The 17,112-nt window shown below is 39.3% G+C and overlaps 1 protein-coding gene across 1 annotated transcript; it reads right to left on the bottom strand.

Annotated features, from left to right (window-relative positions):
• Positions 1-6,216: 6,216 nt before the first annotated feature.
• Positions 6,217-16,697, bottom strand: HYAL4 (hyaluronidase 4). The gene is made up of 3 exons (XM_061166541.1): positions 15,744-16,697; positions 8,088-8,177; positions 6,217-6,618 (listed from the first exon to the last, which is right to left on the bottom strand). Exons 1-3 carry the CDS (start codon positions 16,695-16,697, stop codon positions 6,217-6,219), a joined length of 1,446 nt encoding a protein of 481 aa, XP_061022524.1.
• Positions 16,698-17,112: the final 415 nt, after the last annotated feature.

The raw sequence follows: 17,112 nt of genomic DNA, 5'->3' as shown, positions 1-17,112 counted from the left end.
TTTAACAACATACAAACTCATAATCAAAGGTTGAGCTTCCTGGATGACTCAGCAATAAAGAATCCATCTGTAATGCAGAAAATACAGGAATTGCCATGGGTTTGATCCCTGGGTAGGGAAGATCCCCTGGAAGAGGGCATGCAACCCACTCCAGTATTCTCTCCTTGGAGAATCCCATGGACGGAAGAGCCTGGCAGGCTACAGTCCATATGGTCGCACAGAGTCAGACACAGCTGAAGCACCTGAACACACAAAGGTTGCCAAACACACAAATAAATAAAATACCATGACTGAGGTCAGCAAGAATTTAAGATGTGTAGCTACAAAGTCATTCAGCATCTTGAGAAGCAGTGAGTCTGACAACTCTTGTCCCTCTCTTCTTTGTAGAGCAGAGCCTTGAACTATCTGCCTCCAGAGGGAAAAATAAACTAATATTTTTTAAAAAGAGTATAAGAGCAGATTTCTTAAATCCAGAGGGAAATATTGATTGCTAGAATATAGGCAAATTAAAATCGACAAATGCTCCTAGGTGAAAAGTGTGGCACCCTATTACAGTTAGGTGTACAAACACAGTGCAATCATTAGAAGATTAGAAATACATTTACTATATATATATATATATATATATATATTGTCTTGACAAAAGAATTTTAAGTTATTTGGGGGTTACAAAAAATTTGATTGCGGAAAATTTCTTTCTTTCAGTATCTGAATAGAACAAAATGTAGTAAGTGAAGGAGGTCTTGCCTGGTGGTCCAGTGGTTAAGAATTCGCCTTCCAATGGAGGGGACATGAATTCGATCTCTGGTTGGGGAACTGAGATCCCACATGCTGCAGGGCAACTAGGCCTGTGCATTACAACTGCTGAGCCCACTCGCTCTGGAGACCACGCCAACACAAGTGGAGAGAAGTCCCAGTGCAATGAAAGATCCAGCATTCTGCAGCAAAGATCCAATGTGTCATAGCTACGACCTGACACAGCGGAATAAATAAATAAGTGTATTTTAAAATGCAGTAACTGGTCTCAACAATGACCTAAGACTTCTACTTTCCAGACACAGAACAGAGTACTCTGTTCTAAGTTTCCACAATAAAAGTGGTACTTGAAATGAAAAACTGATGGTTCTTGGTCTCACAGAGAGGAACAAAGTGTCAAGTTCATAAACGAACATTCAGTAACATTAAACATTTTCCAAGTTCTTAAGATTAGTAATAAAGATAAAGGAAGAAGCAACTTTATATATTTAGTCGTCTGATAGAAACAAAAGGGATAATATTAATACGAGCGTTCACTTTGACAAAATACTTTCCCAGTATTAGATTTTATTCTATAATTTTAAATTATAATAACAATAGAGCTGCTGCTCAACATTTAGAATAAGCAAATAGCTTAAAAATTGATAGCTCTATATATCACTTTATATTTGATGTGCATGGCTTGGCAATGGTTTCCTCTGGTTCCCTTTTCTTAATGAGATTATTATGTCCTTGAACTTAGTCGGCCAGTCACTTATGGCTTTTATATTTGTGTACTTTAGAGTTCCATTCCCAACAGATGCTTAAGAAACTTTTGATTAGTTTAACTATCTCCGGGAATTCTTTCTAAAATGTAATCGGAAATGGGTAAGATTGAGTCTCCCTCATTATAATCAGAGAGAAGTCAAAATAAAGCCTAAACAAAACACTTGATTTTAGACTTCTTTGACATTAGCAGATAGAGAGCTTCCTCATTCCTTTTTAAGCTGAATGCTATCCCACTGTACTATTGAAAGTGCTTGGTAATACATTGGGTAAGGGATTTCTATGTGCCAGGTATTATGCTAAATATTTTATCTACTTGATATGATCAAAACTGTATAAAAGGGGAAAAGATACCATTATGATCTTCCTTCTGTCAAGGAGAACACTGAAGATCAGAGAGCCTGAACACCTTGCTGTTTCCATAAAGGGAAGTTAGGATGGTCCCAAGAAGCTGCGGCCATCATTAAACAGCTTTTAGAGGTGGACTTCCTGTCCAGGAGCTTTGAGCCAAATTAAACAGAGTCTGCAGCTGGGAGATCTGGAGACTGACAACATAACCAGTAGTCACAGCCCAAATTAATAAACACATATTAAGTTCATGGTCAAAAGCTGAATGGATATATTTGGATTCTGTTGCAACAAGAATTATGGTGAAGAGAAAATGTGGCAACTCAGATTCCAGGTTGCTCTCTTTTGCAAACTGGCTCTTTGACTTTGCCGAGTGATTTATTCTCTTCAGGCCTCAGCTCTTCGCAGGGGAGTTGAACTATGTGATTTCAGAGGCTCATGCACTAGGATAAGAAGAGAAAAATGCTGGAGAATGATTTGCAGTAACTATCAATGTGCAGAATTTAAAAAAAAAAAAAAAAAAACCTGTAACACATAACTTCCACTGATTCAAGTTTCTGAAACACTCATTGATTCATTCACTGAAGTATTTAAATTGGGCACCTACTGTGTGCCAGGCACTGTACCAAGTAGTGTTCTGGCAGTGAACAAAATGAAATCCTCATTTTCCTAGTTTACACTCTAGTAAGAGAAGACAGAAAATAAGCAAATATATACAACCTGTACTATGTCAGAAGGTAATAAATGCTAAAGACCAGAAAATGGACAAGGGAAACTGATGGTAAAGGGAAGTATCCCACCACAGTGCACTCTAGGCTCTTCCTTGAACATACCAGGCCCACTCCCAAATGTCCACTTCTGATACATTTGCCTGAAATACCCTCCCCCAAATATCCCCACAGCCAACTCTCTATCATTCAAACATTATCTGCTCAAAGCCACTCAACATATGAAAATCCACCCTCCTTGACTTTCTTCTATTTTTCCCATAGATCTAACATCTGATTCAAACTGCTTATTTGTGTGTTGAAAGTTTATCTTCCCAGAGAGACTATGAGCTCTACGAAGGCAAGGCCTTTTGTTTTGTTCAGGGTATATTTCAAAGCCCAGAACAGTACCTGATGAGAAGTAATGTTTAATATGTTGATTAATGTACAAATTAATTAATAGGTGAGTGAATGAATGAATTAGAAAGGTGATACAGAAATTGTCTTCTCTAATGAGGGGCTGATAGATGGGGAAACAGTGGAAACAGTAGCTGACGTTATTTTTCTGGGCTCCAAAATCACTGCAGATGGTGCTTGCAGCCATGAAACTAAAAGACGTTTACTCCTCGGAAAGAAACTTATGACCCACCTAGACAGCATATTAAAAAGCAGAGACATTGCTTTGTCAACAAAGGTCGATCTAGTCAAGGCTATGGTTTTTCCAGTGGTCATGTATGGATGTGAGAGTTGGACTGTGAAGAAAGCTGAGTGCTGAAGAATTGATGCTTTTGAACTATGGCGTTGGCGAAGACTCGAGAGTCCCTTGGACTGCAAGGAGATCCAACCAGTCCATCCTAAAGGAGATCGGTACTGGGTGTTCATTGGAAGGACTGATGTTGAAGCTGAAACACCAATATTTTGGCCACCTGATGTGAAGAGCTGACTCGTTTGAAAAGTCCCTGATGCTGGGAAAGATCGAGGGCAGGAGGAGAAGGGGACAACAGAGGATGAGATGGTTGGATGGCATCACCGACTCAATGGACATGGGTTTGGGTGGACTCTGGGAGTTGGTGAGGGACAGGGAGGCCTGGTGTGCTGTGGTTCATGGGGTCGCAAAGAGTTGGACACAACTGAGTGACTGAATTGAACTGAACTGAATAAGGGGCTGATGCTGTTATATAGCTGAGTCCTGTCTGACTCTTTGCAACCCAAGGGACTGCAGCACGCCAGGCCTTCCTGTCCTTCACCAACTCCCAGAGATTGCTCAAACTCATGTCCATCGAGTCGGTGATGCCATCCAATCTCATCCTCTGTAGTCCCCTTCTCCTACTGCTTTCAGTCTTGCCCAGCATCAGAGTCCTTTCTAGTGAGTCAGTTTTTTGCATCAGGTGGCCAAAGAATTGGAGCTTCAGCTTCAGTCTTTCCAGTGAATATTCAGGATTGATTTCCTTTAGGATTAACTGGTTTGATCTCCTTGCAGTCCAAGGGACTCTCAGGAATCTTCTCCAAAACCACAGTTCAAAAGCATCAATTCTTTGGTGTTCAGTTTTCTCTATGGTCCAACTTTCACATCCACACATGACTACTGGAAAAACCACAGCTTTGACTAGACGGACCTTTGTCGGCAAAGTAATGTCTCTGTTTTTTAATATGCTGTCTAGGTTTGTCACAACTTTTCTTCCAAGGAGCAAGTGTCTTTTAATGTCATGGCTACAGTCACCATCTGCAGTGATTTTGGAACCCAAGAAAATAAAGTCTGTCACTGTTTCCATTGTTTCCCCATCTATTTGCCAGGAAGTGATGAAGGGAATAAATAGTAAAAGTTTGATATTTAAAAATAAAAATTTAAGGAAAATTGTTATATCCAGATGGAACCTTAAAATAATTGAAATAATATTTATTAAGACTATGAATTAGCATGAAAATTGTAATGTATAGATAAATGAAAAACATAAGATGCAAAGGTACACATGTATTTTTATTTACAATCATGTTTAAAAAAGCATTTTTAGAAGAAAGGTTAGAAGGAAATATACCAAAAGTTACCAGTATATATTATAGTGATTATTGGTGATTTCCATTATTTCTTCTAGTTACAAATTTTCTATAAGGTTTCATATCTTTGATATGAAAATTAAAAAATGAAAATTTTTAAAAAGTTAATACATGATGCTACCTGTCTTTAGTGGTATTATAAAATTTTTTGTTTTGATTTGATTGTATTTTACATTTAGAAATTAGACTTTCACAGTGTCACAATGTCAGTAACCCCTGACAAGCAGGGACCCAGAGTTGAAAAGGCACACCTGTATCGTCTTTCATAGAAAGACAACAGAGGCAGAGGCGGAGGGTGAATCAACTCTCATGCCTTCCATAATAGCATCATATCTTCTTGAGTTTACCTTCCAAGTAGATCATCTCCAAAAGAAGGATATCCTATCAACTGAAACAAGCCTTTCAAGAGAACACATGCATAAGTGATTATATATAGAACATAACATCAGAAAGACAAAATTGCCCCAGACTCTGCTTTTTCCAAAGTGTTTCCATTACTTTGGTGGTCAAGAAGGATAACTGAAGATCAGTAACATGGTATTAATAGCTGAAGTATGCATGAGATGTGTTATCCCATTTATTCCTCAGAACAATTCACTGAGTTAGGAATTATATTAACAAATTTCAGGTGCAAAAGGACTGAGTAACCTGCCCAGAGTTACAAGACCAGAAGGATAGTGAAACAGTGATTCAAATCAAACTTAAACTGATTCTAAAACCGCTACCCTAAACTCATATATGGGGACCAAAATATTGAGTGTTTCTTAGTAGGATCCCTTCACAATTGCACTTCTGGGTCCCTTAAATGTTGTTTACTAAAGTATATTTTAATTAATGATTTTGGGTTACTAGCATGGCTCCAGTTGCTACATCTAGAGCAATGTCAGCCTAGGCAAGCATGAATACTATCCTGAAGTCTTTCCCTGTATCTACGTGACCAGCGTCTGTGAGGGAGAGACTCATGGTGGGTGAGAGAGGCGCCATATTGGAATAGATGTCTTCACAGGGAGTTGACTGCAGCTCCCCTCGCCTCAGTTCCCGTGCCCTTGTGAGAAGTCACATCAGCTACTGGTTCTGCATTCATCGAGCCCAGGCAAGAAGAAGAAGCCAGAAGAGGTTTGAACATAGGCTTGAACAGGAATTCTGCATTTGATCCTCTTCAATGGACCAGATGACCAGGTCACACCCTGAGGTGACCCCATTTGTTAAATCAGATAATTGCTTAGTAACATATACTTAAGTAAATTGCTAGCTGGAAAACCAGTCTTTGAGCTCAATAATTTAGTATTTATGTGTATGCTTTTATGTATCTATATTCATGTGAAGACTAAAATATATTAGTTCTAGGTTAAATACAGCTTAAACATTCCAGTAAGGAAGAAGAGTGCATTGATTTTACTCCTGGATCTGGCTTCTCAGCCAAATTGGAGCCAAAGGATGCAATGTCTCCTGTTTATGTCAAGGGACACACGTGTCTACTTGTGCCTCTCAATGGATTTCATGTGAGAAAAAAACTCTTACAATTTCATCTCTTCTCTAAGTGACGACTCTAGAGGCCACACAATTCCCTTTAAGCTCAATTATCTCACCACTGACGGCTCTGATAACCTGTGGAAACCAGCAGACACAGAGTGAGTAGTGAGCCCGAAAAAGAGGAAGGCCCGGAGCAGCCAGCAGCCGTCTTCATTTCTCTGCAGTCAGCCCCGTGGTACCCCTGATAGCAATGACAGGAGAATCTCTCTGCCAGCACTGCCAGGTCTGCGTCAGACGCTCTGCCTTTCACAGTAAATTCTCCGTCCTCAGAGGCCTCGATGTGGTAACTCGCAGGGTTCAGGTGAAGGTAATCAGGCGTTTTCCACACCTTCCTTATGCATCTCCCGTTATTCCTGCAGACGTGAAGGCTGCACGCCTCAGCGGCTCTGGTCACATTGACTATGTAGCTCCCTAAGTCAGAACTCACAAACTGCTTCACCTTTGTACAGTTGCCCTAGAATTGTAGAAACAAATGGGATTTAGTGTTTTTTCTGGTACTGGTAGGGTTGGTGCATCTAGACCCACAAGGCAGCTCTTTGAACTTGATGGAAACTTAATGGCTTGGTTCCTGCCCGTGAAGTCTTAGGCTCAGGTGCTGTAACACAGGGGACCCAGACCTGAAAAAATGACAGATGGTCATGACAGGAGATGGAGATTAGGTTACTGTAGGCTAACTGAGCTTGGAAATGGGCCCCAGCGTCAGCATACGTGACCATGCCTTCTTAACAATTTACATCTTCTTCCTTCTAGATCCCAAGTTAATCAGTGTGAACAAAAGAGGAACAAGCTGAAATTTAGAAATCATGCCAGAGTTCTGTCTTCTGGCCACCTCTCAGGCGTGTGTACCTTTCAGGGTTGTGTTAGAACCTGAATCATCCTGTTCTACCAAATTATTGTTGTCAACCTGAGCCTTCTGGATTTTCCTGTTAGTTCTGCTCAAATATCTACTGCCCTGGGATCTAGCCACTTCTGCACAGTTCAAAGACAGGGATGTCTAGAAGGCTGACCAGGTCATTTGTGCATTCTTCCTAGTGTGTGTTCTAAATGGAGACCACCTGGTTGTGTACCCAGCTTCCTGATGACCATCTTTTCAGGAACCACATGGACTGGAGGGGAAATGTCACAGCTGGAGAGTCAGTTGCTGATCCTCTCAGAGTCTACCTAATTCTCATACATGGACAGAGGAGACTTTAACTTTATATTGTCACAACAAAATCATTGAGGAAATGAGTAGTATAATTCAAAGCAAAATGTATTACACTATAGAGATATGAACAGACAGCATCTGGACATACAGAAGAGATTGCAGTTAATGTGGATTGGAGAAAACTAGAAAGACAGTGTAGATAGTATTTGAACTGGAAGAAATTCGAAAAAAACATAAACCTTACTTTAAATACTATTAATTTTCAGCTAATTTCTCCAAGGAAGAAAAATAAGTTCAGTGTAGATATTAAAAATTACTATCTGATTCCATTTTTCAAAATATGCTATCACACATTTTATATAATGGCTAAATGTAAGGGCTCTAGAGTTGTACCATTTGTGGTTAGTGGCAGTTTCACCATTAGCAAGCCTAAGTAGTTCTTATGCTAGTTAGATTTCCTTCCATTTCCTCATCTATAAATAAGGATGCTAGTCCCTACCTCATAAGGGTTTTATGATCAGTGAGCAAATCCAAAACAAAAAAGCACTTAGTACAGTCCTAGCATATAGTAAATATTCAACAATGGTCAGTATTATGATTAATATCTTAGCAAAAGTTCACCTTTATGCACTCCTTCTATGTATCAGGTGTTAAATTGAACCTTAATCATAAAACAGGTTTACTATGGGAGACCTGAGAGATCTGATTGAAGTTTTATTGGAGAACAGAGCAAGAATTTAAATAATAGTAAATATACCACTAAGGTACTGTCTTACCTCAGATGAAGTCAAATTCATGTCTCCCCAAATAACAATGCCTGCAGCTCCCAAGGCAGCACTTTCTCCAATAGTACTGATTAGATCTTGCTAGATTGAAGACAGTAGAGTTCATTATTCATTTGAATATAAAACAACATGCCAAGAATTAGGATTGGAAGCTAAATTCAATAAAACAGGATGACCCTATTCTCCAACTTGTTAGAGTAATGCAAATGTTATAAATAAATGAACCAGGGCTCAGAAATTATGCTCTATAATCATACAGAAAACATATTAAATATATGTTTTTAAAACATATTTTGCCAAACGGGATATTATTTTTAAGACAGCCTGTAAATAGCCATTAGAAGTTGTTTAATCAAATTACATGAGCAGAGGAGCCTGGCGAGCTACAGTACATGGGGTCTCAAAGACTTGAATACAACTGAGCAACTAGCACTTTCCATCGAAGTTGACCAGGGCATACACACACAAATCAGCAATAAGTATACGACCTGGAAACAGAGTCTAAAAGTTTCCTTCTCTAAATGTGAGGAATGCCTTGCAGTCATCTCAGCCAAGTTCCCTTTTCAGTTTGCAACTCTCCTGAAAACTTTGCTTCTGCAGTGGCTTGGGGAGGAGGCTGGGGAGGGATTTTTTTTTTTTTTTTTTTTCTATTGAAGGGGTTTTATGTCGTTTGGATTCCCTGTCTAGGCAAAGGAACACAGTGTTATAGATCCACAGGATCTGATTCGATCTGGTGGTTATATTTGGTCCCTGAAATTATTTGTATTTAATTATTTGTACCTGATTAATGGGCTTATCTATGATTCATTCAGTCAGGGTAAGGCCACTGGGATTTTTTCTCAGTATGGTTAAGATACATGAAAACTAAATTTCAGCACAGTTTTGGTTTTGTGATCCTAAAGGATTACTGTTTTAGTGTTTAAAGATTCACATAAATCTAGGTAATTTCAGAGGGAAATTAAAATTTGAATGTGTACAGTTGGCTTCCTAAATTAAGTTTCTGCAGTTGATTTTCTAAATAAGTTTGCTATGTTATAATATATTCTCTCATTCTTTTGAATGCTAAGCATTAACCTTTTACTTCAAGGATTAATTTCCATCAGTTATGTGCTGGAAATATAATTGGGCAATCTGGTAGAAATTAAAAGCAGAACTTTTAAATGGTGTTTTATCTTGGGCATTTTATATTAATATCAATACTTGAGAGAGATGTCTCCTTACCCGCACTTTTATAGCCCACTAAATGAAAGATTTTACAATCTCAGTTTTCAAAAAAAAATTTTTTTTTCTGGACAGTTTTCTGGTAACTTTGGTTTAATTTGTTTTTAGGTTCACATCTCTTTCCATTTCCCAGGACCACAATGTCTGCTGAACAGATCAGAGATGACACGACAGGAAGGGGAGGCGTTTTTGTGAGGTTCAAATGAGATGGTATAAGTGAAATGGTTTTGAGAATTATCTATGATATGAGAAATACTGGAAAGAGGAGGAGTAAATGATGCAGAGCCCGGAATGAGGACTCTGCTGGGTCCAGGTCCATTGCCTCTTTTAACAAAGACCTAAAGGAGGAGAGCTTCTCCCTCCACCCACATTGAAACTTTCCTGAATATGGAGATGTCATAGTCACACGACGTGATCAGAGGGGCAAAATCCCCTAACAGTCTCCCATGATTTCCTGTTATGTATATGTTACACCTTAGCTCTCTCACAGTTCTTAGATATTCTGTTCTGCTGTGTTGGTTTTTTTTTCTTCAGTCTTTGCTCTCTCTGCTTTTTCAGCTTTGGAGGCTTCTACTGAGATATCTCTAAGGCCAGAGATTCTTTCTTCAGCTGTGTCTAGTCTAATAATAAAGCCATCCAAGATATCCTTCCTTTCTGTTACAGTGTTTTTAATTGCTAGCATTTCTTTCTGCTTCTTTATTGGAACTTCCATCTCTCTGCTTACATTGTCTGTTTTTGCATTCGTTCTGCTTCATCCATTAGAGCCCTTAGCATATTCATCATAATTGTTTTAAATTCCTCGTCTGATAATTCCAACATCCCCACTGTATCTGAGTCAAGTTCTAGTGTTTGCTCTGTCTCTGCAAGTTGTGTTTTTGCCTTTTAGTATGTCTTATAACTGTTTCCTTGATGGCTAGATATGATTTGATTTTTCTCAGTAAGTAGATAGCTCATACTGGGTAAAAGTGAAAGTGTTAATCACTCAGTTGTGTCTGATTCTTTGTGACACCATGGACTGTAGCCTGCCAGGATCCTCTGTCCAGGGGGGTTCTCCAGGCAAGAATACTGGAGTGGGTTGCCATTTTCTTCTCCAGGGGATCTTCTCAACCCAGGGATCAAATCCAGATCTCCTGATTGCAGATGGATTCTTTACCCTCTGAGTCAAAAGTAGCTGCTATAAATAGACCTTTAGTAATATGCCAGTAAGGTGTGGGCGTAATGGGGGACTTTACAGTCCTATGATTAGATCTCAGTCTTAGTGAGGTTTTGCCTCTGGACTGTGAACTTCACAACTGCTTCTCAGCTTTTGCCCCCGCTTCCTGTTAGGTGGGACAGGCTGGCTAGATGGGGCTAGAGATGGGTATGTGACTTCTTCCAAGTGGAAATCTAAAACCAGATGGAGTTGCGTATTTCCTTTTCTGCTGATCAGTTAGGTTCTGGTAAAACCTCAGCAATTTGGCTGTGGTTAAACAGTTTCTCCTGGGGGTGGACCTTGTGCAGAAGAACAGAATGCTCTGGAATACTCAAAATGGTTCTTTTTCTCCTTCACCTATTAGAGGCATGAGGGGAGGTTTTTCTCCAATATTCACTGGAAGGACCTAGTAAGCTCCTGCAGGTGAAAGTGTGCCCCCCCAGTCCCCATGACTGGGTGCCCCTGGAGTCCTTAATCTCTCAGTCTTGCTGTTGCTGAACCACCAGCAGTTCCCTAATTACAGTCCAGGTTTCCATACTCTGCCAGTGGTTCCCACAGAGGTTTCTACTCAAGGGTTTCTGATCTGGTAAGCTGGATCTTTCTGTATTGACCTGTCTGTCTCTCCAGATTTGAAGGCAGCAATTTTCCCTATGTGTCCACACTCCTCTTATTATTCTAAGAAGAGTTGATTTTTTTTCGGTTTGTTTAGCCTTTTATTTATTAGGGCTGAGTGGCAACTTTCAAACTTCTTGCATGCTAAACTGGAAACAAGAAATTGTCCATGAATTCCTTTAGTTTAAGGCTTTGTCATCAGAGGGAGGGGGGGGACACAGAATTTACAATTCTTATTTATATGTTGTTGATCCATATCAGTAACTAGGGAAACTACAGATGTTCGTGGTGAAAGCTACCCATTCTGAGGCTGATATCAGGAGGAAATGTTAGTTTCTTTCCAATGTGTCACTGAGAGTCATTATCAAAGAGAGTTTATTGGGAATGATTCAAAATGGCAAGTCTTCTAGCATGTTAACTGGAGGTAAGGAGTCATTAGTAGATATTTAGGCCAAATCCTCCTAGTGACCAAATTAGCTCATTGTCACCTAGTGGAGAGCAGGGTGCTGAATAATCACAGAACAGCTACGTTTAGGGGACCAGAAAAGCAAGGACACTACTCAGTGCTTGAAGTCACAAGTAAGATGCCTCTAGGAGTAAACTGGGACCACCTGAGACCTGGGCCACATGAGTGATGTCACACGAAAGAAGTAAATGAACAGCATGTGACATATTAGCAACACATCTTTCAGGCCCCAGAATGCTGTAGGGCTGCCATGCCCTACCCACGATTCTCTGCTCAAATCAAGGTTTTGGAAATAGAAAGCAGGGGCACACAGAGGGTTTATTTTTCACACTTGGGTTTTAGTCCCTGAAGTTTTACCACAGTGCATGTAAGGAAGGAGCCCACTGTGGGGAGCTGGAGCATCACTAATGAGCTCCCTTTTTGTGTTACCAGAGCGAATATTAAATACAGGGAAAAACACCTTTAAATCAATAACCAAGAAAATCCCTTTTGTTATTTTTTTTAAAGCACAGCATCAAGTGATATCAACATTGCATTTATACATGTGGTTTAGGCGATCTATTGTGCGAAATGAGGTTTTACAGCCCCCATATAATGGCTACTGACTGAAATTTCATTCTCACATATTCCTCTTTCAAATTCAAGGCTCTGATACTTATTAGAAAGTGAGCAGCTACACTATATATATTTTTCTAATGCTTTAAATTTTCATTTTTATCTTCTTACTTTTCATAATGTTTCTCCTAGGTAGGTAAGGCAGGTAATATCGTGCCATTTTGTAGATTAAGCAGTGAGGCACTGAGGTCTGGAGAGAGAAGAGATTTGCTACTTATTGATAAATTGTTTTTCTAATCCTAATTATATTTATGTACACATGCACACACACATTCTAAAATTCAGATATCTTCAGAAAGTCAGAAATGGAAGTCATTACTAGTATTTACAATTTGGTATAAGTGAATATCAGATTTTTTAAAATTTATGGGCAGATTTTTACGGAAGATGGAATAAAGTGGTGGTTTGATGGTTTCAAACATCAAAAGAGGAAATGCCTTGCCATCCAGAAAGCTTACAGAATGATACCATGGGATTCACAAAGAAAATTGTTTCAGGGTAACACTCTAACTGCTGTTCCTTATTCCCTTTGAACAGTGCATCTCTGAGGCTGTAGTTATTCAAGAAGGAGCTTACCATCAGCTTGCAGAATGCACAGAATGTACCAGTTGTTTAAACTAATCTTTTAAAATGAACACTTTGTCCTTTAAAGTTTATTATTTCTTCCAGAACTTAATGTGTTATCACTAAAGAAAGGAACTTGCTTGAGGCAAACATTGAAAAGCGAAAGAAGTTTCAAAGAAGGTGTTGTTTAGCTTTCAATTCTAGAACTTTTCCTATCATTCTCAATCAGTTGTTGCTGATTATTCTAGGTAGCATGACGATCAGTTTACAAGAGAGAATTTTTTTCCCTACTCATCTCATCAACAGTGTCAGAGGCATAGTGCTTACCAAATCCTGATGATTCGTGTCATTTTGCTTTCTGAGAAGTAAGCTCTACTCTCTGTCTGCTCCATAGATACCTACTGGTCATGGTAGAGCCCTCACTAGGGTGTTTTCTCAATCTCTTCCTTTGGATGCTTAATACCAGAACATCTTTACAGTTTAATACGTGCTGGTGAATTAAAACTCGTAATGGTGGAAAACTCAGCAGTGGCCAAAGGACTGGAAAAAGTCAGTTTTCATTCCAATCCCAAAGAAAGGCAATGCCAAAGAATGCTCAAACTACTGCACAATTGCACTCATCTCACATGCTAGTAAAGTAATGCTTAAAATTCTCCAAGCCAGGCTTCAGCAATACATGAACTGTGAACTTCCAGATTCAAGTTGGTTTTAGAAAAGGCAGAGGAACCAGAGATCAAATTGCCAACATCCAATGGATCATTCAAAAAGCAAGAGAGTTCCAGAAAAATGTCTATTTCTGCTTTATTGACTTTGCCAAAGCCTTTGGCTGTGTAGATCACAATAAACTGTTGAAAATTCTGAAAGAGATGCGAATACCAGACCACCTGACCTGCCTCTTGAGAAACCTGTATGCAGGTCAGGAAGCAACAGTTAGAACTGGACATGGAACAACAGACTGGTTCCAAATAGGAAAAGGACTATGTTAAGCCTGTATATTGTCACTCTGCTTGTTTAACTTATATGCAGAGTACATCATGAGAAACGCTGGGTTGGAGGAAGCACAAGTTGGAATCAAGATTGCCGGGAGAAATATCAATGACCTCAGATATGCAGATGACACCACCCTTATGGCAGAAAGTGAAGAAGAACTAAAGAGCCTCTTGATGAAAGTGAAAGAAGAGAGTGAAAAAGTTGGTTTAAAGCTCAGCATTCAGAAAACTAAGATCATGGCATCCAGTCCCATCCCTTCATGGCAGATAGATGGGGGAACTGTGGAAACAGTGTCAGACTTTATTTTTCTGGGCTCCAAAATCACTGCAGATGGTGATTGCAGCCATGAAATTAAAAGACACTTACTCCTTGGAAGGGAATTTATGACCAACCTAGACAGCATATTAAAAAGCAGAAACATTACTTTGCCAACAAAGGTCCATCTAGGCAAGGCTATTTTTTTTCCAGTAGTCATGTGTGGATGTGAGAGTTGGACTATAAAGAAGGCTGAGTGCTGAGGAATTGTTGCTTTTGAACTGTGGTGTTGGAGAAGACTCTTGAGAGTCCCTTGGACTGTAAGACGATCCAACCAGTCCCTCCAAAAGGAGATCAGTCCTGGGGGTTCATTGGAAGGACTGATGTTGAAGCTGAAACTCCAATACTTTGGCCACCTGATGCGAAGAGCTGACTCATTTGAAAGGACCCTGATGCTGGGAAAGATTGGGGGCAGGAGGAAAAGGGGATGACAGAGGATGGGATAGCTAGATGGCATCATTGACTCAATGGACATGAGTTTGGGTAAACTTCGGGAGTTGGTGATGGACAGGGAGGCCTGGTGTGCTGTGGTTCATGGGGTCGCGAAGAGACAGACACGACTGAGCGATTGAACTGAACTGGACTGAACTGAACTTAACTGAACTGAATGGTGGAGAAAAAAGAAAAATGATCCACCCCTAGTGTACAGCAATATCTAAAGACACCTCTATGCTGCAAACGTGAAGGTGAACCAAGCTCAAGCCTCCTCATCATAAAAAGTTTATGCCTGGAGAAGTTTACTCTTTTGCCTGGAGAATCCCATGGACAGAGAAGCCTGGCAGGCTACAGTCCATAGAGTCGCAAAGAGTCAGACAGGACTGAAGCGACTGAAGTTTAGCTAGCTTCATCTATCTTAAAAGTGACACAGTTTGTGTGAGATCTTTGGCTACATATATGACTTGAGTAGAATAAATAGAACAAAACTTCTATTTGTAAGTTTTATCCTAGAGTTACGAAACTATCTACTAGTAATGAATTTATTATTGAACTCAGAAATTTATACCACTCTTGGAAACTTTCCATGAGTTGTAGTCATAGACTCAAGAATAAACCAGATGGTTAAATCTATACAGCTACCTACTTTTAGCAGATTCATAATTCCCTTATACCCTTAAAAATTATTTTTAATTTTATTTGTGGATAAAAACATAAAATTTACTATCTTAGTTATTTCTAAGTATATTCATGTTGTTGTGCCTCCCTTATGCCTTTTATCAAGCCTGCTATTGTGCATTAAAAAGAAAATACTTTTCTTCTCTTAAGATTTTTAATGGTGATGTCAGCAGCAGAAATGCCTACAATTCTGCTTCCACACATATGAGCAGACTATTCCATTTTACAGTGTCCTCTCTGATTTTCCAACCTGTTCACCCCAAACCATTTCAATAACCTTTGCAAGAGAACAATCAAAGTTGGGGAGCAGAAGTAGTTACTGACATTGTACTTTAACCCCCTTCCCTACATACTTTGTTCCTTGAAAGACTAATAATAAATAAGATAATCCAAATTCAGTCTGTATAAATGGAGGATCTGAGTGGATGAATACTCAAAGGAGGAATTATGCTCCTAAAGGACTACTATTTGAGAATCCTTCAAAGAACATAATTAACAAAGCAATGTCTCTTTCAGAAATAAGAAGAAATCTCCTTATCTTTGGCAAAAGGCGTCTTACCTTAGAAAGAAAAAGTAAAGGTTGGTCTCTGTAGCCTAGCCTTGTGTAGACAAACACAGGCAAAGCATAATCACGGGATGTCATGGTAGAGATCCTCATAGATTCATGCACCCGAAATTGCGAGAACCGCAAAACGTTTACGCTGTCTCCGAGAGAGCTCCTGACAGCAATAGAAGGATATAAAGCAGCGCTGCTGTTCCACAGCCAAGAGAGCTCATTGTTCCTCAAAACTTCTTCTTCCGGGCATGACCCAGTATAGTTTGGGCCATAAACGTTATAATTGTGGCAATCAGGATATAAATAGTACCCCCAAAGGCCTTTGGGTCTGCTCTTAATCCCCAATTCAATGGTTTCCTTCATGAAAGCTTTTGCACTTTCTTCAAAGGTTGCTTTGGCTAAATATTCAATATCAGCAGCTGATACATTCTCTTGCATTTCAGAAATAAGCTTTCTTGACTTCTGTCTGTAGATGTCTTTTGTGTTCCAGTTCCTGGCCCACTGAGGTCGCCAGTATTCCCAGTCTATAACAGCAAGTCCACTGAAATCTTCAGAAGGGATGTAATAACTGATATCTTGGTCAGCTTTTTCCAGATGTACCTGCAAACTTATGTTCTGGGGGAGACCTCCATTAATGGGAACTCCCTGGGGTGTATACCATGGATAGTATCCCAACCTGTTGACATAAAATATAGTGACGTTTTGCCCCCTGGCCCTGGCCAGTGGACTTCCAATCACCTGAAACATTTTCAAATTCAGCCTTATATTATATTTTATCAAACACTGATCTGTTGGAGCATTCCAAGCAACTATAAAGGGCTTTCTTTGATAAACGGGAAGTCGGGCAGGTTTCAGGGAAGAGATAGGCTTCAGAATGAAAAGTATGAATAGCCATGATATGAGATGTACTGGTTGAACAACATAAAACCTTAGCTGTCCTTCAGATAATGGTTTCATGATGAGATAAAAATCTTATCTTCCACTTTAATATCACTCTGGGAGACCTGTGGAGAGATTTAATTTTCTGTTAGTGATCATTTTGAGGAAAAAGACTTAAACACATTAGCTGGTTATTATAGTTTTTATATATTTATATCCAAGTGCATTTTATTTAAAGGCCTTAAAGATCCCTATAAATAAATTGAGACACAAAAGTGATTACAGTGACCCAGTTTCTATTGAAGGGCAAGAAATGCAATTCAACAAACATTCATGGAGCATCAGATGTTGTGTCCAGAATAAAAAATGACTAAAATGTGGTCCTTGTCTTCAAAAAAATCTTATGATCAAATAAAGATGTAAAATAGTATTCACTACCATTTTGAAAAATCTATCAAATCTCAAGTTCTGTTCTTAGGTTTTGAAGAAGTAT

This window comes from Dama dama, chromosome 18 (assembly GCF_033118175.1).
Source record: "Dama dama isolate Ldn47 chromosome 18, ASM3311817v1, whole genome shotgun sequence".
NCBI lineage: Eukaryota > Metazoa > Chordata > Mammalia > Artiodactyla > Cervidae > Dama > Dama dama.
This window is presented reverse-complemented; position numbering and strand designations above follow the sequence as displayed.

Excerpts from the sequence above, each read along its gene's own strand:
- HYAL4 (XM_061166541.1), bottom strand. The coding sequence starts at position 16,697 with ATGAAACCATTATCTGAAGGACAGCTAAGGTTTTATGTTGTTCAACCA. Across the intron at positions 8,178-15,743 it reads CTTTACTTTTTCTTTCTAAG|CAAGATCTAATCAGTACTAT; the intron begins GTAAGACGCCTT and ends TCTTCAATCTAG. Across the intron at positions 6,619-8,087 it reads TGAATTTGACTTCATCTGAG|GGCAACTGTACAAAGGTGAA; the intron begins GTAAGACAGTAC and ends CTACAATTCTAG.